Source organism: Podarcis tiliguerta (assembly GCF_965153285.1).
Source record: "Podarcis tiliguerta genome assembly, chromosome: 8".
NCBI classification, from domain to species: domain Eukaryota; kingdom Metazoa; phylum Chordata; class Lepidosauria; order Squamata; family Lacertidae; genus Podarcis; species Podarcis tiliguerta.
This window is the reverse complement of record NC_139541.1, coordinates 47,538,582-47,565,786: the sequence shown is the minus strand read 5'-3', so window position 1 is coordinate 47,565,786 and position 27,205 is coordinate 47,538,582. Positions and strand designations below refer to the sequence as shown.

The window sequence follows — 27,205 nt, the reverse complement described above, 5'->3', positions numbered from 1 at the left end:
GATTTCCGTGTGACGGAAGCGGCCAAGAAACAACAACTTCCGGGTCTGAACGAAGCTTACATCCGGGTTTTGCCCTTTCTTTGAATTTCCGTCTGTTCCAGGCGTGCAGGGAGTTTTGCAGAACTTAGGTAGGTAGGTGTGAAGCGGGGTCTTCAGTAAGCGGGTGTTTGTGTGACTTTGAGCGAAAATGTGAGAGAGGAGGAAGAATAAGAATGGCAAGGATGTTGAAGTCTGTTGACTGCTCGTTTATATCTATTGTATTATATCATGGGGAAGTTATGTAATGTATATATGTAATATAAGTTGAATTGTATCTGACCAATTCATATTCAGCGTAGATCCATTGAAATTAATGGAGTGGAGGGACACATTTATGCCGTTCGTATCTCCTCCAGCCCAGCGGAATGGGGAGTAGTAATATTTCTGGAATTTCAGTACTTTAGTTGTAATAGCAAATCAGGATTTTATTTATTTATTTTTTGCTGTTTAAGAGAATAAGAAGAGCCTGCTGGATCAGGCCAATGGCCTGTATATAGCATAACATCATTTTCTCTCAGTGGCAAACCAGATGCCTGTGGGAAGCCTGAAAGCAGGATCTGAATGGAGATCCTTTGACAGTGGAGATGGAACCCAGCTGTAGGTAGCCTTATTCAACATGAATTTGCTACCCGTGTTGATGATATAGTTTTATAGTTCCATAGTTTTAACTGTGTGCTATGCTTTTATAAAACCCAGTCTTAAAAAACAATACTGTATGCTGTGCGAAGATGTACTTTCAGTCCTTTCGTTCTTACATTTATGTATTTTTCTGTATACTTTGAAAATGGATTAGATTTATGATGTGTCCGTATGCTAGTATGTTCTCACTAAAACTGTGATTAAAAACAATATTAGGAACAGCAAAAAATCTCAAACTAGGCTTGCTCACTGCATTGTAGTGTTGTCCTAATAAAGCTCTCCCCTTCCTTGTCATATTGTGTTGGGAAATGGGTAGCTATGCTGGATTTGTACTTCTACCTTCTATTGTTCTTTCATTGACTAGTTTATGATTTTATATACTATAAGCAGGTTTTGGTGGGAGAGGGCATTCTCTGTGCCAGCCCTTAAGTTGTGGAATTAGCTCACCACAGAGGTGTGTCTTGCACTTACACTATATAGTTTTGATTGTATGTTGAAGATACATCACTTTACCCTCGCCTTTAGCACCTGAGCTATGTATTTTTAGGACCCACCCAGTTCTGTTGACTGTAATTTTTTTGTAATATTTCTATAATCCACCCTGGGACCTTATTGTGAAGGATGGCTAAGAAATCAAATCAACAACAACAACACTTTGTGCACCACATTCTACAGTATGACTGGCTTCTGAAACTGTAATTTTTGTGCAAAGGGTTGGGATCTTAAAGTAGCTTATGCTGTGGCTAAACCTTGTATATTGGACAAAAACTAACCTATGTATAAATTTGGGTCACTCTGAGCTTACCGGCAGCAGAATTCTACAAATGGAATAGAAGCACTGTTTGAATGAATGAATTTTATAGTGGTGGTTACTAGAAAAGCATCTTAATAGTTATGCTTGCTTTTCTTGGCCACGGCACCACCTTGTGGTCATTCTTATATACACTTTGTTGTTGTCATGTGGGTTGTAAATAGCTTCTATGTGCATTTAAATAGAAACCAACTCACAGCCTGCTTTTAGAGAGGGAAATATAATGGTGCTTATTAATCACACCAGGACTGGAAGATAAACCAGGCTTGGCGGAAGCTTTCCTACATTTATGCCATTTTCAGTGAGAAATGTTCCCATCTTACTTAAAAAGATGATGAAAACTCTTGCTGGTTAGCAAACAGTTGCTATGTAAACCTGTTCACCCACAGAAATGTCAGGCTTTCTGCAATCCCTCAGAGGCTTTTTTCACACTTCCCATCTTTAAAGTGTAGATTTTTCATGTCCTAACTATTCATTTTTAATCTGCCTTTCTTGTTTCTGTGGTGAAAGGAGCAAAGTCCGGCTGCAGCTGTAACACTGCTGGCTAAGTAACAATTGTGCTGCACAGTGAAATATCACAATACTGTACTATGTAAGTCTGACACCAGTGACTTGGAGTGCAAATTCTTCCAGTACTTCCTTTTACTGTGGAAGATTTTCCATTTCATAATTTCATTAGTAATGATTAATGCATGGCAACTGTGAATATATACAAAGAAATCTTGGCAGTTCAAAGTGTTTAGCTTTGTTTACTAAATGCAAATAAAATAAGCATGCTAAATTAGATCACCCTGTAGGACAACAGAAAATGTTCTGATGCAGACTGAAAAATTATCAATACAAATTTTTCTGTAATACCCATGTCACTGTCTGAGGCATGCAGTTTTTAAAAATAATTTTTGAGTTGTATAAGTCTGAGGGATTTCTGTATTTCTGCAAACCCCGAGGTTCCTCCGAAGTGCCTGATACCGTGTGTGTGTGTGTGTGTGTGTGTGTGTTTGTGGTGTCACTTATGCCACTTAAAGAACCTGATTCGGAGAACGAGTTCACTATTAGCCCATTTTGTCAAACCTATATACTGAGAGTAGACGGTTAGGTCTCCTTAGGGGACATAAGCTGTTCCATTCATTCTGTAAGAGAGTAAAAAAAACCCTGGCAGCCTACTATTTATTGAACAGCGCTCCCTCCTGAGGAAGAAGAGAAATGCCATTTCTGTGGGGGCTCCTTAATATCCTGAGGTTAAATGTATTGAGCCGAGATAATGCTGCTTTGTGATCAATATAAATAAATCATCTCTTGAAGTTTGACAGAACAGTCTTGTTCATTTTCTTCTGTGAACTCAGTGGTGCAGAATGATTTGACTGTGGAAAGAGAGAATGGTTAGAGCAAGGCACTGGCATAATAGCTCAGTAGCAGAGTGCAAACGGACATCTGGGGATGAAGCTGTGTGTGTGTATATGTGTATATGCAGTTGTTGTCGCCCCTTTTGCTTTGTATGATGAGAGGGCGATGCAGCCACTGCACACGTATAGATGCAATGTGGATAATACTTGCTCTGATACACCACTAATTATCCGAATATAGGAAGCTGCCTTATTCCCAGTTTTACCAGGAGATGCCAGGGACCGAACCTGCAAATGTCTGCGTGCAAAGCAGATGCCCTACCACTGAGCTACAACCCTTCACTTGTCAAAGGCTAAATATCTTCTAGCTCAGTGTTCATTTGTCTAGACCTGTGTTGTCTACACAGGCTTCCTCAACCTCAGCCCTCCAGATGTTTTGAAACTACAATTCCCATCATCCCTGACCACTGGTCCTGCTAGCTAGGGATCATGGGAGTTGTGGGCCAAAAACATCTGCAGGGCCAAGTTTGAGGAAGCCTGGTCTGCAGTGACTGGCAGCGGCTGTCTAGGGTTCCATGTGGAGTTCCTCCCAGCCCTACCTGAAGATGCCAGGGATTGAACCTGAGACGTTTTTCATCCAAAGTAGACATGCTACCACTGAGCTATGGCCCCTTTCCAAATTTATTTCATTACTGTTTTATTTTGCCTTTCTCTTGAGCAGCTCAGGAGAATACGCAGAGTCTCCAGCTTAATTTTATCCTCACAACAATCCGGAGAAGTATGTTGGCTGCAAGAGAGACTGGCCCTGGGTCACCCAATTAGCTCTATGACCAAGAGAGGATTTGAAACTGGGCCTCCTGAGCCTTGTAAAGGTAAAGGTCCCCTGACAGTTAAGTCCAGTCGCAAACGACTCTGGGGTTGTGGCGCTCATCTCGCTTTACTGGCCGAAGGAGCCAACATTTGTCCACAGGCAGTTTTTCTGGGTCATGTGGCCAGCATGACTAAGCCACTTCTGGCGAACCAGAGCAGCACACGGAAACACTGTTTACCTTCCCACCGGAGTGGTAACTATTTATCTACTTGCACTTTGACGTGCTTTCGAACTGCTAAGTTGGCAGGAGCTGGGACCAAGCAACGGGAGCTCACCCCGTCGCGGGGATTCAAACCTCTGACCTTCCAATCGGCAAGCCCAAGGCTTAGTGGTTTAGACCACAGTGCCACCTGACACTATCTACTAGGACCTTGGCCAGGGACAGCTATCGAAGTTGTGTGGGATCTTTTGCATGCAATGCTTGTGCTCTACCAGTGAGCTATGGCCTCTCTTTGTATTATAACAAATTAACAATGTTATGGTCAATAATTGCATCTCTGTGTGCCTTTTGCACCTTTATCCTGTCAGTGAGTGCAGTATAACACAGTACAGTAAACTTTTCTTGCTTTTCACTGCCCTGTGATCTTCAGATGAAGGGCAGTATACAAATTTAATAAATAATGGCAATAAAAATTTCACCAATCGCCATTGCATCTTTCCAAGAAATAATAGTTTCAGAAAAATGACACCCAGGGAATGTAGAAACCTATGCTGCAATGTTAACTTGATATTCTATGTATCTAATATTGTGTTGCAAAAACTATTATATATAAAAAATTATGCAGAGTATCAAATAGTTTTCTCACACATACATACGCACATGCATGTATACACAAACAATACTTTTGGTGTTGGTGACACACTTTTTAGACATGCATAATTTTGCAATACAGTAATTCAATTTTACTAGCAAAATGGAGGCTAAACTAACCCCTTTCTAGCCCTGGGAGAAGCATGGGGAGTGTTCCCGCAACACACCTACACACTGCAGCCGACATACTAGTGTGTCACAACAAACAGTTAGGAAAGCTCTTCCCTACACTGACTGGCAGCAGCTCTCCAATGTTTAAATTACTTACATATCCTCACAACAATGCTATGAAGTAAGTTGTCCTGGGAGACAGTGATTTGCCCAAGGCTATGCTATAAGCTTCACAGGTGAGCAGGGGTTTGTATTTATGTATCACATGCAAACCTTATATTTTGTTTTGTCAATGTAAAAAGTGTTTCAGCCATTTTTGCCTGCCAAAGAAGAAAATGAACTGAAGTTTTTCTTTCTTAAACAAATGAATTTTTTTAAAAAAGTTTGCTAGCTATTGGAACAGAGTCAAAACCCAGTTGTTATAGCTTTATATGTTTTGCCCTGAAAGTCCTTTATGTTATGCTGCATTGTCCACTACAAATGTTTATCCTCTTTATTCTATGCATCCAAACCCACTGCATTTTATTTTCTGCATGTAAATTTTACAATTTTGATGGTTGTATTTGATAGATTGCAGGCGTTGGAACTACGTTACTAATACCAGTTCTTAAAATGTGTTAAGCTTGAAGGCGTTGTTTAAAATCTCCTTTTAAATAATAATATAAAAAACATGGCGGTAGTTATAGTCACGCTGGTTCTATGCACTTCCAGTATCAGGAGGAAGCATTTGTCTGAATAGTAGTTCTTAGGCTTCACAAGAGAAGAGTGCTATTGCTTCTGATTGGTCACCGTGGGACACAGGAAACTGGGCTAGATCAGGCCTTTTGGTCTGACCCAGGAGGTTTATTTTTACGTTCTGACCCAGGCTCTTACTTTCTTTCTTGTTCTCTTTGGTTCTTCCCCCTCCCTCCCTGGAGAGAAATGAGTACAAGGCAATGCTTTGTGATAGATGCTCTATCTATCTGTGATAGTTTTATCTATATTTTTATCTATATTATCTATATTTATCTTTATTTCCAGTTTATCTATATTTTTTCCTTTCCCATCCTCAAACATAAGACACTCTTCGGCTCTTAACCGCTCCAAAGGCTTCTAAGCCTGATGGCTGTGCTCTGCCCCTGCTCAGAAATAACATGCTTCTGAATACCCGGTGCTGGAAACTGCAGGAGGGGAGAGGGCTCTTGTGCTCAGCTCCTGCTTGCGGGCTTCTCACAGGCCTCTGGTTGGCCGCTGTGAGAAGAGGGTGCTGGTCTAGATAGGCCACTGACCTGATCCTTCAGTGTTCTTATATTCTTGTACCTTCTGAATTTGGTCTGAAGTTTCGGGCGCTACCAAATTATCTTTGGGCTACTTTATAGAAGCCATTCTTCATGTCTGTTCAAAATCTCTCCAAAAGGGGCTTTGTCCAAAGCGGAGGCCCACACATTGTGCTTCTGCCTTGCTTTTGGCCTTCTCACTGGCATGGGTGCGAAACCTAAACAGGCCTTTGTTCTTACCTTCTCAGGTTTTCACATTCTTATCTGTTCCATTTACCACTTTGGTATATGTCTTCTTGGCCAGCTAGCTTCTGATTTCTCGCTCACCCTAAAAGCTCAGAGGGGTGTGACAGCCCTTCCTTATCTCATTTTGGAGGTTGCCTCTAACTTGCCAAAGCTGAATAGCTTTCAAGATGGGCTACAGGAAAATTATCCCAAGGTCGTGCTCCCTTCTCTATATACTATACAATCACAAAAACACCTGATAGATCAGGTTTATTAAAGTTGGTTGTTCAGGCTTGGTATTTCTGATACTCTGGGCTTATGGCTAGACCCTTAAGGTCAACCTTGAAAGCCTTGCAGGAAGATTTACTTCTTGATTACTTTTTGAAGCAGTTGCGCACCTTGATGCCTAGAGATACGTGTTGAAAGCACGGTTAGTGGTGCACATACCCAGGCAGCTAGAAGCTGAGACATTTACTGCTGCTCTATTCCTGTATAGTTAACAGAGATGAGGTGGAAATAGAGCTTCAGCTTTGAAAAAATGATTAATGGAAGCTGAGGTGTGGCAGAGCAGAAACTAGTAGCAAAAAGTCATCCCAAAGAAGCTGCATTGGGCAAGAGACACACAGAGAAGCCCAACAGATACTGGGGATAAATGTACTGATGCCCGACGTATGAATTTCAACATATTTTGAACAAATTGTGCTTTATCAGGCAACTGTGTTCTCTGCCATTTTTTTTTTAAAGTCTTTCTTCAAAAGGAGTCATTGCCTACTGATTCTCTTCATCATTATGTATGTGGGGCTCAGAGGATCCTGTTCTATTTAAAACTAAATTTGCAGTGATTTATGGCTAGAATCCAAAGAGCCAGTCCTGTAGCGCAGACTTTTGCACAAGTATTCAGGAATGAGTTACCCTCAGTTCAATGGGACTTAAGCTCAAATGTGCCTATTAGGATTGCAGCTGTGGGTTCATACAAGGGGCTTAAACTAGCCCAATGGGACTGATTTACTTGGGCAGCTGATGCTCTCCCCATTCCCTGCGTGTCTGGGATGCATCATAAACTATATGAAACTCCCCATGGCTTCAAAACCAATTTGCTGCTCTTTGAGCTCACAGAACCAGTTTCCTAATTTGTTGGCTCCTGGCCCATTTGATCTGTTGATAAGTGAGTAAGTATGGTTTTTCCACTATGTAGAACCTTTAATTGGGCAAAAAGGAAAAAGAGGAATTGCTCTCAGTTGATGAGCTGAACTAAAACCACCAGCCCATTGTAGAACATGAACTAAATTATTTTGTTCTGGTTGTTGTGTTGTTGTTGTTGTCATCGTCATTGTACTGTTGTGGTATGATTCATTGCTTATCCGTATTGTACATCTACAAGTAGGGTCAGGTTTTACTTTTGTTGTTGGATGAACTCCTCAATACATCTCTGTTCTATTATGTGTTATTCTATGTATTTGGGTTTAAATTATGCCCAGGCAGTTGTGTATTTTATATAATGTAAGTTGCTTAAAGAAACTGTCCGGTAAAGGTAAAGAACCCCTGATAGTTAAGTCCAGTCGCAGGCGACTCTGGGGTTGCGGCGTTCATCTCGCTTTACTGGCCGAGGGACCCAATGTTTGTCCGAAGGCGGTTTTTCTGGGTCATGTGGCCAGCATGACTAAGCGGCTTCTGGCGAAACCAGAGCAGCGCACAGAAACGCCGTTTACATTCCCACCAGAGCGTTACCTATTTACTTGCACTTTGACGTGCTTTCGAACTGCTAGGTTGGCAGGAGCTGGGACTGAACAACGGGAACTCACCCCGTTGCAGGGATTTGAATTGCCGACCTTCCGATCAGCAAGCCCTAGGCTCTGTGGTTTAGACCACAGTGCCACCTGCTTCCCTAACTGTCTTGTAGGAAGCAGTTAATAAATGAAAAATATTATCGTTATTAAACTTATTAATTAATCGCTCTCTACAGATTTTCTGATTTTACAAAAGATTAAGAGCCAAATGCAAATAGTGCTTTACTGTATAATCATGCTTTGGTTCTGATCTTTTCGCTAAGAAATATACCCAGGGCAAGATGCCCTATCTGGCATTCTCTTGGATATAAAAATGTATCACAATATTGACAGGTGGAAGACTTCAGATTTTGCTCATGAGCTCTCCTTAATTTGCGATGCACCCTGATCTGTCTCCTCATCTGCACAGCGAAGAATGCAACCTTATTATCCGTCTGCTCAAGGAATGCCACAAAGAGGTAGGACTTCTGCCTAAACCCAAAGCACACTGAAATGTATCCTGATAGAAAGGGCTTATCCCAGAACTCTACAGATAGAGGAGACGGCCTTCAGGCAGTATGACCATGAAATAGCTAAATACATCCTAAAGAGCAGCTCTCACTCACTCTTCTTTCTTTCTCTGTCTCTCTCTCCTTGGCTCAGCAGCACACACAGTGTAGCTGAAGGTGCCTTTAGAAAGTTCAGCAGGTTAAACTGATTCATCAGCTGTGCAGGTTTGTCCATTTTCACAAGAGACAATTTTGTTTACCCTTTTCTTTCTCAATATAATGTAACATCCAGAAGCATCCATATTACTGCAGGTACATACAGACGGGTTTATCAGCTGGTGCATTAAGAGCAATCAAAGTGCTGGGCTTGCCACACAATCCTTTTCAAAATTAATGCTGAGAGATTTTGCCTATAAGGCAGTTGCTGGGTTAGGTTTTGGGTGGGAGGGAGTTGCTAGGTGCTTACAATTCTCAAATATGATGGAGGAGTCAGATTGCAAGGGTGTCCTGTAGCCATGGGCCTTGTATCACCCATCCGACTCCTCGGCTGCAGTTGTTCTCTTTAAGCAATGAGAACTTTGCTGCTGCTGCTGCTACCACCTAATTACGCCATGGTGGGTAATTAAGAGCTGCCTTTTGTTGCTCGGTAGAATTCATCTGCGGTAACATTCCTGCCTGGCCATGGCTGCAAGGGAGCCTTTTTTCAGAATTAATATTCATGAACAGCTCTAATCCTTTCATGTTTTAGAAAGGCTAGGTGAAATGTTACATATAATTATAGGTTAACAAGATGTGGTTTATGATCAGTCCTACTTGAAACCTATATTTGATTGCTGGAAGAAGAGAAATGGAAGCACAGCCAAGGAAGGAAGGAAGGATCTTTTACTCTCAGTATAAAGATGCAGATGATGCATCTGACACTTTAAAAATTGCTAACTGTTCCCTAGCTGTGCATGTAGAAGCAACAATAAAGAGTTAATTAGTTGAAAATAAATTTCCCGAAAATAAATTTCTTTATTTTCTAAATACTACTTACAAAAGAACTTCCCTCTGTTTCTTAGTTAACTTATATGGTCCATTGATTGTTTCATGTTAGAACTTTGGAAACATGCTTTTATTGAGATTAATTCAAGGCAAGTATAGGAAGTGGGGTGGAAACCAGCATACAAATACAATGCAGCTGCTAATAATTTTGAAACAGTTATACAGTCCTGTACTGAACTGGTGCCTAGGCTCCTAAAGGCTTTTGTGACTTACTGCTGTAGTAAGCACTGAACTGGTTGTGGTTAGGATTGAGCCAAATTGGAGGGGGAAGTGGTTCAAACAAACAGACAAACAATCCAGTAAATACGTGTGTGTGAATACGTAAAAATGACATTAGCTTGTTTAGAGGGGGGCAGGAAGCATTGCTCTGGCTCTGTGACATGAGGTAACTAAATTTAATAGTTTATGCAGCATAACCAAGGTTTGTCCTATGTTTACAATACATGGTTTGTCTGAGAGAGCTAAACCACGAGCCCATTAAGCTTAGTGCATCAGCCCAATGACCAACCAAGAGCAAAGTGACTGCTCTTTGAGCCTGCATGTTGCGCTTCCACACTATACTGTGGTTTGATATGTGAACCAGACAGCTTCCTATGTATTCTATGGGTGCAGCATCTAAAGATGAGAGTCTTTAGATTTGGGTTGGGGGAAATTTATCAACTGCTCGCTCAACTACTCAAGGCCTCTCTTGGGATGCGTGTCCAGGAACAATGCCTACACTCCACCCCCACCCCCCACTTCCCGTCCTTTCCCTTCCCAATGATTGGCAGGGGGAGTGTTAATCACGAGGTGAAAAGAAAATAAGTAGCTGTTACTGTTAGTATTCTCTTATATCCCACTTAATACCAAAATAGGCTTCTAAGCGGTTTACAAGTATAAAAACACAAGCATGGTGTCATACAGCTGTTGGTGATGACAACAGGAAGTTAGGAAGCCAGGCCCAGGGTTAACCACTAGCTCCTGAAGGAACCAGCAATGACCTGATAGGAGTGGGGTGGCAGCCCCACCCTCTTATGCCCCACCTTTCTTTCAGCAAATTAAGACCTGGGTGCTCTGAGGGAAGCAAGAAGTGAGTAAGCCTGGGCTAGGGAGTGAAAGTCCTGAAGTCGGCTGGAGAATATTTTGTACTGTGGGTTTGTTTTCATATTTTAAATTGTTAACTACTTTGGCAGAAAGGTATGTATGCAATGAATAAAAAACAAAACACTGACGTCGTAGCCTTGGTCAACTAATTAACATACACAGTCATGAAACAAATGCCTTTGTCTTGGTTTGACCCATGTTGTCAGAAGTGCCACAACCTCCATTTTACAGATTTTTTGGGGGGAGGGGGAGTTGGAAAGGCAATCCTGCATGACTGATTATGGATTACCATAAATTTCAACATAAATTATCATCTTCAGTTTGAACCCCCTTCCCACATCCATCAACACTTTGTATTATTTCATTGGCAACATAAGGGGGGAAATGACTATAGTCTAAGCACAACCACAAGGGCTCCTGTTTAGGTGTGCAATATTAAATGTTATCTGTTAACCCTGTTCTATCCTCTTTCCCCTTCACTTTTGCCTTTGTTTAATCCAATTCACAAACCAATAACTTGTACATTGACCGCTAATAATGAATCATATCTTGTAGATACTACTTCAAAACTATTATGCTGTTTTTTTTGTCATATACAAATGACATGAGAAGACTTGTATTATTTGTATAATTTATTATTACTGTGGTCCTGTTTCTCAGCACTCCATCATGAGATATTTTGGTCGTTGCAATGATTTTGACAAAGAAATGAGGCGATGCTTAAAGAAAGAGGTAAGCCACAGACAATGAGGCCAGACCACTGAAATATTCCCAAACACCCCTTTCAGTTTTGTGCCTTCCTATTGACAAGTGGTTCCCAAGGTGGGCTGTACCAATCCCAGGAAGGGCAGTGGGATTATCTATGGGGGTACTAAGAGGCAAGGGGATAGAGGTGTAAATGACTAACAGACTTTGAAATGTTGGTATCACTGGATCAAGTTTCGTTGAATTAATTGAACTAAATAGTTTTAATTTGGTTTTGAATAAATGTGCAATTAGTTATTACTGTTTTGAATTTTATGGTGTTGTTATATTTAGTAGATCATGCAAACAGCTCTTCTGAATAATGCTTTTTGTAGGGCCGGGTAGGGGGCATTGGGGATGAGTTTATGAAACCAAGCATGGCCTGAAAAAGTTTGGGAACCCCTGCTCTTGAGTCTAGGGGTCCTGCTGGAATTTTACAAAAGCATTTGAACCGATATTCCCCTAAACTGTCTCCCATCAGAAATCATCCACCTAGGGGACCACACTCAGTGAAATCCAGGCTGGAGAGGATCTAGACAATTTGTTTAACCCACCCACACCCATCCCACAGAACCTGCATTGCCACAACCTGCTCACACACCTCGCTCCAAAAATGGATACTGGGCAATCGTTGTTCAGATCCTTTGGCAAGGTTTGTTAGCCCTCCTGGTTTAAAAATGTACACAGAGTGTTCCCTTGAAGTCTCAGAAAGCATATGGAGCTGTGGATAGAGCTGCGTTGTTGCTGTTCACTTTTGAAAACTCTGTACAACCTAAAACAATTGGAGGAGCTAAAGATGCAAATTAAATAATAACCTTAGTGGGCTGCTTTGGTGGTGGTCCCCGCCCCAACCAATGCAAATGTAATTTGTGTTCTACAAAAAAAAACCCATGTATTTCCTTTTCGAGTGATAAACCCATGCTGCATTTTTAATGTAGTGACATGACTTATCTATTATTCATTTATCGCCTTGTTTTTCCTGCCAGTATCAAGAAAACAGAGCCAGGAGCCAAGCACACGCAGAAGAGATAAGACGAAAAATGAGAACTTCAGAACCATAGATAGAGCTGAGGACTGGGCAACATACGGATGGCCAAAGGAGTGTGTTGTCTCATGTCTTCTGGGTACCTAAATAAAGAAAATTATTTAAATCCAAAACATTTGCAATAAAAATGGCTGCGATGTTGGCAACTGTGCACTTTAATTATTTGGTTGAGACTTAACATTTTTTAAAGAGCCCTGCTAGATCAAGCTATTTATTCCATCATCCTCTGTCCTGCAGTGGCCAACCCACAAATAGGATGCCAAGACAATAACTCTGTCCTACTCATTCTCCCCAACAGTAGGTATTTAGAGACATGCTACTTTGAACCTTGAGGGTAGCATATGGCCATCCTGACTAGAAGCCATTGATAGCCTTGGTGGAGTATACATTGGCGCCCCGCAAGACGAATGCCTCGCAAGACGGAAAACCCGCTAGACGAAAGGGTTTTCCATTTTGGAGGTGCTTCGCAAAACGAATTTGCTATGGGCTTGCTTCGCAAGACGAAAATGTCTTGCGAGTTCTGCAGATTTTTTCCCCCTCCCCCCCTTTTCCCCCAGCCCCTAAGCCGCTTAACAGCTGTTCTCTAAGCCGCTTAACAGCTGATGCTAAGCCGCTTGACAGCTGATCTAAGCCGCTTATCAGCTGATCCACTAAGCCGCTAATAGCCTTTTAGCAGCTAATTCGCTAACCCCTTAATAGCCACTAATCCCTTAATAGCCTCTAATCCCTTAATAGCCGCTAATCCCTTAATAGCGGCTAATCCCTTAATAGCCGCTAATAGCCACTAAATCGCTAATAGCACTAATAGCGCTAATCCGCTAATGGGCTTGCTTCGCAAGACAAAAAAAACCGCAAGATGAAGAGACTCGCGGAACGGATTCTTTTCGTCTTGCGAGGCACCACTGTAATTGCTTCTCGAGTTTTTCTGCAGAGAGGAATGATAGTTCAGTGGGTGAGTGCATGACTTGCATGTGGAAGGTCCCAGGTTCAGTCCATGGTATCTCATATTAAAAGGATCTCTTGGGAGCAAGTCTGGGAAGAGCTTTTCCCTGAGACTTTTGGAGGCTGTTTTAAAAAAGAAAACAAGAAAGCAGAGACTAGGGAATCTTGCAGCCAGTACAACAGAGTGCATTTCTTTGCTGGCGTATACACATGTCCTTGGTTTTAACTGATATGTTAGGAGCTTCAGATCTCACTCCATTTCCTTTTGGAAATAAAAGCTCTAAGAGAAATGCCTGATTATCTGCAAATTGCTTTCAAAAAATATCAAGTCAGATGGTCAGAGGCATAAAGAACCATCCTATTTGCTCAGCACACCTGTCAAAACACGACCCTGAAACATCATGTGTGCAACCCCAGCAGGAGGTGCAAACAAACAGCTGAGTGCATTAATGCTCCTGTGTTTGGTGGGAAATGAACTTAACTCTGATGATACTGGATTGGGGGCGGTGGATGACCAGCAAAAAAGTATTTGATGGGCTCTGAAGTCACACACTTTTAAATAATGCTTAGTTTATCCACAAGATAAAAAAGTTAAATAGAAAAGAAAAGGATGAATGGACATATATTAACACAGCACGACCCATTTCACTCAGAGTAGACCCACTGGAATTAATGGACCTAACTTTGTAATTAATTTCAAAAGGGCTGCTCTGACTAAAACTTAGTTGAATACCACCCCCGTGTATTCAACCCACCACTGTAATTTCATCTGCCTTCAAGAAACAGTTTTGACTTATAAACAGCCTTTGAGTGCTAGTCTGCTTGACCTTGCTTACATATTGTCCTGCTTGGTCTATATATTTATAAACTGGATAATACGAAAAAGCCTATAATCTTTTGCAAAGAAAGCTCTTGTGTTTTGTTGATTTCTTATAATCTAGCTCTGAGTTCTTCACACTTAGAACATATTCATACTTTGCAACATAGAAAACTTACCTTAAACTAAATTGGACTGTTGGTCCAGCCAGCTCAGTGTTGTCCACACTGGCTTTCAGCAACTTTCCAGGGTTTTTAGGCAGGAGGCTTTCTCAGCCTGACCCGGAGGTGCTGGGCATTCAACCTGGGGCCTTCTGCCAGAAAAGCAGGTGCTGTACCACTGAGCTGCAGCTCTTCTCCTTAAACTTCATGGTTTGGGGCTGCTGCCTTTTTCTCAACCCATTTGCAATCTTAAGTTTTCGCAGGCTCTTTTCCCGTCCTCAGTTTCTCGCTTCTAATTCTAATGTCAACGCTAATAAAATCCCATCGTAAAGGTGTTTTATACATGAGCTGTGCTACGTTATGGTGCTTGCAATATCATGCTCCCCGGATCACCACATTAAATCAAGATATTGGCATTTATGGCACACTATACTGCCATCATGTGAGGTTATAATTTGGAGATGCTGCAGCTCATGATTGTATCTGAAATGGGAATCCACAGCAATAAAATGAAACGTCTTATAATAGGGCACTGTGAGAACTGTATGTGTGTGTGTGATGTGGAGTTACAGACAACTCTTTTGGAATAAATCTGGGTAGCTAATGGGATGCGCTCCAGATGTTGATGGACTACAACTCCCGTCACCCCCTGCCAGCATGGCCAAGGGCAGGGATGTTAGGATTTGTAGTCCAACATCATCTGGAGGGCACCATCAATTGTCTGCAAAGCCATGTTTCCCTGTCAGTGAAGCCTTACACATCTTGGAACCTTTTTAAATGAATATTTTGTACTGTTTTAAGTGTGTTTTATTGTATATATAAAGTTGTTGTGAACTGCCCTGATCATTTTTGATACTGTGGTATATAAATACTTTTATAAATAGATGAACGTAAGGAGTATTATATGGCGATAAAAAATAAATCCCAAACAGGCAAAGTTGTCCTTAGAAGATGCTTTAAATGTGCAAGAATTTAATGTGGTATAGTAACTGCACCTGACAGTTTCAACTTGCAAAGTTCCTTGCCTGAAGTGTGCCCATATCCTTTATAAAGCTTGTGTGTTGGGTAGGAGAGACCAACTTGCTTGCTGATGTGTATGTGTGACACATAAGGATAGGTTTTCAGATGGGCAGGCTTTCAGGCAAGCAAACTGACCAGCGTCTTTGGTTCTGACTGCAAGAGCTGTTCAACATTGGAAAAGACTCCTATGAGAGGTGGTGGACTCTCCTTTCTCGTAAGATTTTAAGTAGAGGTTGGATGGTCATCTGTCCTGTATGATCTACTCCTTGCCTTGCAAAGAGTTGGACTAAATGACCCTCAAATCCTTCCAACTCTATAGTTCTATGATTCTAAGTCTCTCTCTCTCTCTCTCTCTCTCTCTCTCTCTCTCTCTCTCTCTGTGTGTGTGTGTGTGTGTGTGTGCACACATACACATACATAGATGCATGCAAGGCTGGTTTGCATATTGTATTTATTTACAAAGAAGCAGTGGTTGGCACACTTCACATTGTTGCGAGGGAGCCTGGTATTGAGTTCGTCATTCCTGGGCCAGCAGCCAGTAGCTGGCAGAGTTATGAATTAAAAATAAAATGGATATTTATAGATATGCTACATAATACTCCTTTTATGTGAGCTACTTATGTCGGATTCAGCTTGTGCGTAGCCTTGTCCAGTCCAGTAAAGTAATGAGGTGAAGTGCACCTATTAATATAAACAGCTGGTCGCTTTCCCTTGATTCACTGCATTCCTCATGAAGAAAAACATAAAATATTGGACCGAGGATCATTGGCTCAGTGGTAGAGCAAACACTTTGCCTGCAAAAGGTCCCAAGTACCATCGCTGAGTAGAGCTGTGGAAGATTCCCATCTGAAACTCTGGAGACTCACTGCCAGTAAGTGTATGTAGACAATACTGAGTGAAATAGACCCCTTCAGAATTTAAGATTCACCTGCTTAGGAGCCGGACAAAACAGAGACATTCTGTTAAATGGAAGTATAGAGTTCAGATCAAAGGAAGTAATAGTAATAATACGATTCTATTCTGCCTTGGTCAGACCACTCCTGGACTACTGTGTCTGGTTTGGGGCATCTCATTTTGAGAAGGATATTGACAAAATGATAAAGGGTCTGGAAACACAACTTTATGTCGAACAATTGAAGGAACTGGGAAAAGAGGAGGCTGAGAGGATATATGATAGCCATCTTCAAATATCTAAAGGGCTGTCACATGAAAGATGGAGCAAGCTTGTTTTCTCCTCCAGAGGGTAGGACCCAAACCAGTGGATTCAAATTACAAGAAAGGAGATTCCAACTAAACCTTAGGAAGAACTTTGTGACAATTGTTACAATGCATTGTACGTACTTCGCCAAACCTTTATTAGGCATTACAAATATAGGCCATCATAGAACATCTATATATAAAATTTTAAAATATATACAAATAAACAGCCATGTAAAAATATGTAATAACAAGGATTTTCATTGGAGTTTCTTCCCGCTAAATACTGCCATTCACCACTCTAAGAAATACTAGTGATAAAAACTCAGCCACCCTTGCAGTTACTTCTGGGATAATGTCAGACAGATAGAATCTGATATTTTCATTGTGCTGTGATGTTAGACTACCCAGAAAATGGGATAGCATGCATCAGCGTAGCTGGTTGTGGAATGGACAGTAGAAAATTATATGTTCTACTGTGTCTGGCACATTCAAAAAACATCCGCAATGGGACAGCTGATTGGTTGCCAGCTTCCAGACCTCCATATACTATCAACCAAAATGATTTGTTATTTTTGTTTTGGATTGAGTCAGGTAATTAGGACCATTTTGGGGTGGCATATTTTTATTTCTTTTCGGCCAGAACAAGGTGATGTTTCCTTGTTTCATTGAAGTAGAAAGGTTCTAGTTTGGTACGGTTATTTTTGAAAATTTGGTGCAATTTTCTTTTAAGTTAAGACATTCATCATTGAACCAGGGACTAGCTCTGTTTTTAAGTGACCTGACTTTTGGTGGAGTGTTTTGAAGATTTCACTATACAGTGGTACCTCTGGATGCGAATGGGATCCGTTCCGGAGCCCCGTTCGCATCATGAGCAGAACGCAACCTGCGTCTGCACATGCGTGTGTTGTCATTCTGAGTGTCTGTGCATGCGCGAGCGGTGAAACCTGGAAGTAACCCATTCTGTTACTTCTGGGTCGCCGCAGGACGCAACCTGAAAACGTTCAACCTGAAGCGACTTTAACCCGAGGTATGACTGTATACTTCCAGAATGTCACTACAAGAATTAATGTTCTTTAGATTAAAGATTGAGAAGTAGAGACGTCACCTTGCCAACAAAGGTTTGTATAGTTAAAGCTATGGTTTTCCCAGTAGTGATGTATGGAAGTGAGAGCTGGACCATAAAGAAGGCTGATCGCCAAAGAATTGATGCTTTTGAATTATGGTGCTGGAGGAGACTCTTGAGAGTCCCATGGACTGCAAGAAGATCAAACCTATCCATTCTTAAGGAAATCAGCCCTGAGTGCTCACTGGAAGGACAGATCGTGAAGCTGAGGCTCCAATACTTTGGCCACCTCATGAGAAGAGAAGACTCCCTGGAGAAGACCCTGATGTTGGGAAAGATGGAGGGCACAAGGAGAAGGGGACAACAGAGGATGAGATGGTTGGATAGTGTTTTCGAGGTTACCAGCATGAGTTTGACCAAACTGCGGGAGGCAGTGGAGGACAGAGATGCCTGGCATGCTCTGGTCCATGGGGTCACGAAGAGTTGGACACGACTAAACGACATAACAACAACAAAGATTAAAGATTACCTGGTTTGTAAAATCAACTGTAAGTTTTTGCCCCACTGCTACACTCATTTCCTGGGACCATTTTAATTGGATCATTTGCTCAATAATTTGTGTTGTTACGATTAGTTATTTCTAAATCAAAGTTTAAATTTACAGACATCACCAATGGTTGGTTATCACTTTTGGTGCATGTTTCAATTCTAAAGTCCATTATCAGATTTACAATGTCGCAATGGACCAGCATATAGTCAATGACAATGCATCCTCAGGGGGACAATGCACTGTAACACATTATTGACAATGTAACACAATGTGTTGTCCACATTTTCCAGCAAAGATTCTCCATCAGCTAACAACAATTGATGACGTTATCATAAATATATATTTCTGTCTTCAGTTTCTGATCTTGCTTTTAAATTTGCAATCCAAGGTTTAAAACAAAATCCTGGGTTCCCTGTGCAGGTCCAAAGACACTTTAGAATGGAAATTGGAAAATCGGTGATAAGAATAGCTGACTTGAGCCATAACCTTCCAAATTTGCTCTTGTGTTTGCTGCTGGGTTAACAGTGTAGAAATCACCTCATTATTCCTGGGTCAAACAAATGTTATTGTTGGGGGTGGGGTTCAAATAAGAAAAAGTTTCACCAGTAAAATGTATATCTGTCATGCAACTGTTATAAGCATAGGAGCCCCGTTAGGAGAAGGTTCAAAAACATGTATGCACTCTATGTTTGTTCCTCGTTCAAAATCCAAAACCTATATTGTTGTGGACAACCCAGTGATCTGGATTCAGCAGATGAAGTTGGCAGGAGTCTAGAGTTTCTATTACCAATTAGCTTTGTCACGTAACAGGGGTTAATTCCCCCCTGAAAAGATCGCTTCCCCTGATGCTGTTGGTAGGTTTGTATATGCAAAGTGGGAAGGGGTCTTAAGGAGGATGACTGAAATTCTACCTGCACCTACAAATGTCTCAACTTCTGCACAGTCTGACAACAAAAGACAGAGGGTTCAATTCTAAAATGGGAAAACTCATAAAAGCACAGAATCATGAAAACTGATGAGGTTGGTAGAGCCATCTAAACTAGTTTGCTGTCATAAAGGAGGAACATCCACATACATGGCATTGAGAGAGTGGATAGAGATAATTTTTTCCTTTTCTCCCATAATACTAGGTGTATTATTGAAATGAAAATAATTAACAGTATCTTCTGCACATATCAAAGAAATCACTTCTTCACACAATGTCCATAAAATGTGTTGGCCACAAGCTTAGATGACCTTAAAAGTGACATAGACAAAATTCAGGCAAGTTAGGGATGGTTGATAGTGATTGACGTGGCAGAGGGCTGTTGATGCCCTGTCATGCTTGTGGCTTTCCTAAAAGCACATGGCTGCCCACAAGATAATAGAGCCTTAGTCTATCTTCGTGTTCACCAGCTCTAGACTATAAGATCCACTTTCACCATCGGTAGGGATGGGAAAAATCTGTCAATTGCAGTTTCTCTTGGTTTCTCATTTTTCCAATCTTAAATCCAGTTCTTCTCATTTCCTCATCAGTTTTTTTAAAAGTCCTCATGAAAATCCATCAGCATTTTGGTGTTAATTTCTCCTAATATACACATTTGCATGCAATTTTGCTAATATACTTTCCTCCCAAAACCAATGACCCCTAATATATGCGTTTTGTTTGTTCATTTCACAAATATTTGCACTTCTATGTACATTTTACCCTAATGACGTGCCTTGACTAGAGAACTGCATTGCAAAATTCAGAGACCTGAATTTAAAGGATGGCTGTGTTTCAGTTCCTGTATTGTTTCAGAAAGTGTGAATTAGTTAGATTGGCTTTTATATGCGAACTCCATTGAATTTGTCCCTCATCCCTAACCACCAGTAATAGCTCGTCTGGAGAAGCAGTGGCTGCTGCAGAGCTACTATTTTTTTTTTCTGGATCCTTGGAGGATTGAGTCCCAGTGTATAATTTCAGAAAATAATAGTCTCAGTGAAATGCTCTAATTGGGGACAGGTTGGGTTTTCTCCAGAGTGTGGTCTCTTGCGAGCACCTCGCTGATTATCTACAGCCCGTTAAAGAGAAAGAGACACTACGCTCCTCCCCAATTTGATTTCTGCCGGGCTTGGGAGCCCAGAAGATGTCGAGCGTATTCCCCACACGACAAGGCTTCCCGTTCTTGCCTTCAAGACTCCTGATTGTAAAGGGGTGAGGAAAAAAGAAAGCGCATCGTCACAAATTATAAATGCAAATGCAAGTTCCATCTATTTAAGCAGTTACTACATTCATGCCACATCTTTCTTCCAAGGAACTCAAGGTAGTTTACATGTGTTCTTCTTCAGGCCCATTTTATTCTCACAGTAACCCTGTGAGGTAGGTTAGGCTGAGAAAAAGCCACTGGAGCAAGGTCACCAAGTGAGTTTCATGACTGGGTAGGATTTGAATCTGGGTCTCACCAAAACGGCTCTCCAGAACTATGGTTCCTAGTTAAGTGTCATAAACTTTTCCCATCGTGATGATGTAAACTGGGTAAAATTAAACAATACTGAACAGAATAATAGAGTTGTGGAGCTGGAAGGGACCATGAGGGTCATGTTGTCCAACCCCCTGCACTTCAGGGATCTTTTGCCCAACGTGGGGCTCGAACCCATGACCCTGAGTCTCATCCTCTACCAACATAGCTATCCCTAAGTTTTGTTCTACCCATTAGCAGGAATTTCCAGAGCTTCTGTTTAATGAGCCTTTCAGAGGCCACATTCCAGTGGATAGTGGGGCCAAGACATAAGTAAGCACCGCAATGGATGTGGTTCTTGCCTTTATGCACTGCCACCCCTTTTAACTCTGAATGGACATCTTGGTGATGCTGCTGTTTAAACTGCATTCCTGAGGGTACATTCCTGCTCCTCATCCCTCCAAAAGCATTAATTTCCATGGACACAACCCAGGCTAAATTAACTGCAAAGAACCATTCATTGTCAATGGCAGTTTAAAAAGAGCCATCTTTATATTTCTCTTACCGAATAGCCGTGACACTAGGTGAGCCTATGCAACCCCTGAGAATCAGAGCAACCTTGCAGCTTGTAAAGTTCTGCACAGTGGGCTGTGTAGAAGAACAATACAGCTGTCAGGTGGTGGTGTGGTTGCTCGAGAGCAAACAGGCAAGACTCCGACCTGTCTTTTTCAGGCTTTATTATTAGTGCAAACTAATAATACAGTGAAGAGCATCGCAAGTTCATGTCTGGCTCACTCACTAGCAGAATCTGGGAATGGGCGGTCCTTATACCTCCTCCAGCATAACAGTCGCGTGACCCCCAACCTTCTCCTCCCTTCCCTTCCCTTCGCCTAAACCTACTGCGCAGCATGGGTGCTGGCAAAGGGGTACTTCCCTCCCCGCCGGTTTGCTCAGGCTCGGTGTTGCGGCTCTCCCTAGCATCCCCTGCTCCCACCACTTCCTCTCCACTGGAGGTGGGGCTTCCCTCCTCGCCAGAGGAGAAACTGCTTCGCAAGATTTTTGGAGGTTCCCTATAACACAACTGCCCTTCCACCTCTCGCCTCTGAGCTGATAGCAGTTCCCTGACAACAGCAATAGCATTTATTTCCGTTAAAGTGACAGGTAAAAGCAGCATTAAAACCACAATCTTTTCGGATTAAAAGCCCTTAACAGACATGGGGAATTTGGTGCCCAAAGGACGATGATGTAGGTTCCAGGCAAGCCTTCCTGAAGTTTTTGTTTGTTTATAAAGTATTTTTATCCCTCTTTTCAGCTGAAAAGGCTCCCAGAGTGGCTTAGATAAGATCAAGAACAAACCAGGCAGCATAGTCGTCCTACTTTACAAAGGAACATAAGACGAGCCCTGCAGCTGGATCTGGCCAAAGGCCCAGTCCAGTATCCTGTTCTCAGAGCGGCCAAGCAGATGCCTATGGGATGCCCACAAACTGCATCCTGTAGTTGAAGGACTGTCTACCCAAAATCCGTCTTAAAGATAAAGAACCAAAAGAAGGGAGATCAAGAAGGGTCCTGAAGTTGCCCACCAGTAGCTAGCTAACAGACACACCAGGTCACAGTCTTCCTTCTTTGGTGGGATGGGGTGTATTTCTCTCTAAATTATAGTAGTAGTAATAATAATAATGCTATTATTTATTATTTGTACCCCACCCATCTGGCTGGGTCTCCCCAACCACTCTGGGCGGCTTCCAACAAAGATTAAAAATACTGGAGGAAATTTAAAGACTATTTACAGAAACATTATAAGATAATGAATGTTTGATGACATCGGATTGATGGTGAATGGTTATTAGCTGAAAAGTGAATAGAGAAAGATCCAATACTTTTATCAGATTTAAGGAAATGCAACTATCTATTAGACTATAAGATTATTAGAAAATCAAAATATGACAGAGGGAAAGAATTTGCAGATAGAATATTTGATTTGGAATACAGGAAAGGGAGGTCTGGGGAAGTCAGAGAAACAAGATAATGCAAAGAATACAAGGAGACAAAAACTGTTTTTAATATGTTTATTTTTCTTTTTGTATTTTTGTGTTTGTGTGTTGTAGTGTTTCTTCTTTTGTTCCTTTATTGTGATGCTGTTAGTTTATTGTTGTTATATGTCTGTTGTAAAACTCAATAAAATATTAATATATATATAAAAAGACATTAAAATGTTACACATTAAAAACTTCCCTAAACAGGGCTGCCTTCAGATGTCTTCTAAATGTCAGGTAGTTGTTCTCTCTTTGACATCTGATGGGAGGGCGTTCCACAGGGTGGGCGCCACTACCGAGAAGGCCCTCTGCCTGGTTCCCTGTAACTTGGCTTCTCGCAGTGAGGGAACTTCCAGAAGGCCCTTGACACTGGACCTCAGTGTCTGGGCAGAACGATGGTGGAGACGCTCCTTCAGGTAACTATTCCCATGTTTGCATCTATACAAATATACACCAGCATATGCAAATAGCTATCTTCTTTTTTGGTAGAGCATTTCCTCTTTTGCAGAGGTGCATATGTAAGCAGCCTCCCAACAAAATGGTCCCTGCCTGTAGACTTGCAATCTAAATGTTATGGCCAAAAATTAAAAAAGGGAGGAAGAGACTGCAAGGAGATTCCTGCATTGCAGGGGTTGGACTAGATGACCGTTGGGGTCCCTTCCAGTTCTATGATCATAACTCCTGTGGTAGAGCATTTGCTTTGCATGCAAAGTGTTCCAGATTCGATACCTGGTACCTCCATGTAGGTATGGGAATGCCCCCTGACCTAGAAAAGAAGAGAAGAGTTTGAATTTGATGTCCCACTTTATCACTACCCGAAGGAATCTCAAAGCAGCTAACATTCTCCTTTCCCTTCCTTCCCCACAACAAACACTCTGTGAGGTGAGTGAGGCTGAGAAACTTCAAAGAAATGTGACTAGCCCAAGGTCACCCAGCAGCTGCATGTGGAGGAGCGGAGACGCGAACCTGGTTCACCAGATTACGAGTCTACCGCTCTTAACCACTACACCACACTGGCCACTCAGTCATTGTAGAGAATTCTGAGCTAGATGGACCCAAGGGTTTGACTCAGTATCAGGCAGTTAGTTCCCTATGTTCCTAAGAAGAAAACAAGCAAACCCAGGCATCCACTCTTAAAGTTACTAAGTTCTCTTACTAGCAGTTCAGGATGTGAAGCAGCTAAATGGAGCTTTGCAATCAAATGTGTTGACAGAAAGAATTCCGATTCCCTTCTCTCCTTTGACTGTAGCCTCATAGAATGTCTGCTTCTAGATTCATAGTTGAGGGAGAGAAAGAATCAAAGAGCACCCTGATCCCAACAGAATTCTAGCTTCCTTTAAAAGGCTATGCATGTGCATTCTTGTTTGCTGGATCAGCCCAGGGTATTATGAGTGCAGTGCCAGCTTGCTCAGGCAATTCACCATTAAAAGTGATGGAGAAATTCTGTTCAGTGTGCATTTAAACATGAACTTACCTGACTGGCCCTTTCTGAAATAATATGTGAAGTAAAACACAGCCATCCTTCAAAACTTGCACTTCTCTGATTTTTACAATGCAGAGGGTGGCTAGTCTAGCCATTACATCTTATTTCAATACTGCATCCAAGGACAATAGCTGCTGCCTTCCAGCATTTGCCGCCCAAGGCAGTGTCTCACTCTCCCTAATGGTAGGGCTGGCCCTGAAGGTGCCCGTATGCAATACTTCTTATAAAACCACCAATCCACTTTTGAGAAAAGAAAAAGTAGCATTTGAGCTAGGAAATGAGAATGAAAGAGCCTGCCTTGGAGGTTTGGAGATTAATAACACTATAATGACTCATCCTGGCATTTCCCCCCTCCACAACAAAGCCAAATTAACAGTCTCCCTAGGTAATGACTTTAGAAGAACAGTGCAACGTCTGAGAGATTTAAACCCCTCTTTAATGACCACCCTTCTGCCCTTGGCCAAAAATAGTGATACCAACAGCAGAGGCGTAAACTAATCTGGAAAGGGGTCTAAAGGTGATAGAATGTCCCTTATTTTGCAGCCCACATGATGGTTAGGCTTAGGAAATCAGATTGCAAAGCAGAACAGGCAGAGAAAAGGCTTAAGGTCCAACTATGAGTTGTTAGGATTTTCCCCCCGTTTCCCCTCATAGAGCTACAATTGCCAGAGTGATTTAACAATCAATCCTTCATTGCTGGGCATTCTGAAAATTTTAGCTCTGTGAATGGGTGAATTGTGGTCTCCTAACAACTCTCAGTACCCTTAACAAACTACAGTTCCCAGGATTCTTTGGGAGAAGCCATGACTGTTTAAAGTGGTACCATACTGTGTAGTGCAGATGGAGCCTAAGTGAGAATGTCCATGTGTGGAACTTATCACGATGTTACAGGCATTGTGTGATGATCCTTCATATGTGGACCAGCCACACACATTTAAATTGAGACAGTCCTACAGATGTTTCTTTTACTGAAAGAATAATGACGAACTGAAACCAGCTAGGCAGGTCCAACTGAAACACTAGCAGGATGAGCTAAAAAATTGTTTTGTTTTGCTAGTCACACAGAATGTTTTAATTGAAGCAGCAGTAATTGCCCTAGTTCTGATCATCGTACGACTCGGTCACTAGGAAAGCCAAGGAAGAACATTTTGTGACCCTTTTTTAAAAAGCTAAAAACCCCAGTAAGGGACACTGAGGTGTTATCAGTTTCCTGCTGTGTTCAGTTGCAATTGCAAATATGTGTTGGCTCAAAATATTATATTATATTATATTAATACCTTGTAACAGAGTTTCAACTGCTGTTTTACATTGGATGTATGATGTGGCATCTGATCCATTACACAGAATGGGCCACTGCCCCACCAACATTAGTCTGCCCTCCTTTCTATGCCTCTACCTTCCTGCCCACCTACCGGGGGCGTGGATCTGCCTGCCAGCTTCCTCCTTGTCTCAGTGTTGCCCTTGTAGAACTCGCCAGGGAGGAGGAGGGGGACAAAACTAGAATCAGTTGACACCTCCATCTGAGCAAAGGCTCCATCTACTGTCAGCCTTCCACCCTAAAAGTTTCAATAGGCACCAACCACCGCTGTGCCTATCAGTAACCATACTTGCAATGAAACCTGCACTATAAAAGTTGGAAAGATGGTTAAAAGCCAAGAGTGCTCTTAACCATCCCTTTTCTAGCCACAGACCTCAAAGCACACATGATTAGTTAAGAGACAAAATCTTTTTGGTCAAAGTTAAACTTTTTATTCAGCATACATCTGGGTATAATACACTTGCGTTTTGCCTGTATTTTTAAGAGGGATGGGTGCGGAGAGTTGCAAAACTTCAATTAATACTATTAACAATGAACATTTTATTACTATGTTTCTTCCACTAATCTGATGTTGCTGTTTTTCTCTCCCTCTCTCTTCAATTTCCTGGCGTTTGCCTTTTATCTCTTCCACAGGATATTATGCTACCTTGCAAGATGGAGAATGCGTTTTTGATATTAAACTGAAGCAGGGCTGGGAATGGAACAAATGCTCACCCACAAGCCAAGAGACAACAATCTTCTTTTTTGAGATGAATTAAAGGAAGTGAAATTCACCAGTAATCCATTGACACCATCTGACCTGAAGCCTGGCAGGGACCCTTCCTTATCTTTTCTTCCAGCTTCAATGAATTTGCTAAATGCTTTTATATCAGAATAAGATCCTGATCCCACTGGTTTGGGAAAGAACGCAGGCAAATGAATTGGTTTGGGAGGCAATTAGATTGGAGGTGGAACCTGAGTCGGTCCAGGCACTATCTGAGCTGACTGAGGAACAGAGCACTGTCAAAAGTCTAGGCCAAGCGTGGGGAACCTCAGGTAAACTGATGTAAACTGATTCACAGCAGTCCTTCAAAATCTGCACTTCCCTGAATTTTGAGCCTCCAATCAAATAAACATGTACACCAATTCGTATACCAGGAGAAAGTGTCCATTAAGATGCATATATTTGTTAAAATAACATTAAAATTTATTATGCTATGGAAACTCACATGTAATAATGTGCTTATTACAAGAAATGCACACTAAAATGCTGATTATTGCAGAAATAATAATAATAATAATAATAATAATAATAAGAAGGAGGAGGAGGAGGAGGAAATGTGGAGAATCTAAGATTGGGAAAAATGAGTAGCTGAGAGAAGACGAAACTGACAGAAGCGAAAGCTGACAGATCCTTCTACCCCTCTGGTCCCTCCTGCCTTTAGCTATGGCCTCACCCATTATTGCTGCTGGCCCTGCCCACTTTTCACTTTGGTCCTGCCAGTGGCTGCTAAAGGGGTGGGGAAGCTTTCACAGCCTAAGGGCCACATTCCCTTCTAGGCAACCTCTCAGGGGCCGCGTGCCAGTGGTGGGTGGGGCCAGAAGCAAAAGTGGGCGGTGTATCAAATATCAATTGACTTATGCACCATTTTCTGACTTCCACCCAGGCAAGGCAGAAGCACTGTCAGAGTTCAGGACATATTCCAACCAGGTAAAGGAGGCTCCAAGGCAGAGTCAGTGAAGGGCTGGGGAGGAGCTGTGGTCTGGGGGACAGTTCCGAGTGACAGAAAGGTCAACATTTGGCCCTGGCTCCTGGCCCTGAGAGTCCTTGTCCCAGAAGTACAGTCAAACCTTGGTTGTTGAACGTAATCCGTTCCAGAAGCCCATTCGACTTCTGAAATGCTTGACATCCGAGGCGTGGC

At 41.9% G+C, this 27,205-nt stretch overlaps 1 protein-coding gene and 1 long non-coding RNA gene across 2 annotated transcripts; both read left to right on the top strand.

The window, feature by feature from the left end:
- The first annotated feature begins 69 nt into the window (after window positions 1-69).
- On the top strand, window positions 70-12,443 carry CMC2 (C-X9-C motif containing 2). Its single transcript, XM_083452644.1, has 4 exons — window positions 70-128; window positions 8,227-8,351; window positions 11,169-11,240; window positions 12,239-12,443. Exons 2-4 carry the CDS (start codon window positions 8,271-8,273, stop codon window positions 12,311-12,313), a joined length of 228 nt encoding a protein of 75 aa, XP_083308770.1. The 5' UTR covers window positions 70-128; window positions 8,227-8,270; the 3' UTR covers window positions 12,314-12,443.
- Window positions 12,444-13,208: 765 nt separating this feature from the next.
- On the top strand, window positions 13,209-26,077 carry LOC310683115. Its single transcript, XR_014514294.1, has 2 exons — window positions 13,209-15,431; window positions 25,938-26,077. It is a non-coding gene; the product is annotated as an uncharacterized lncRNA (long non-coding RNA).
- The last annotated feature ends 1,128 nt before the right edge of the window (window positions 26,078-27,205 follow it).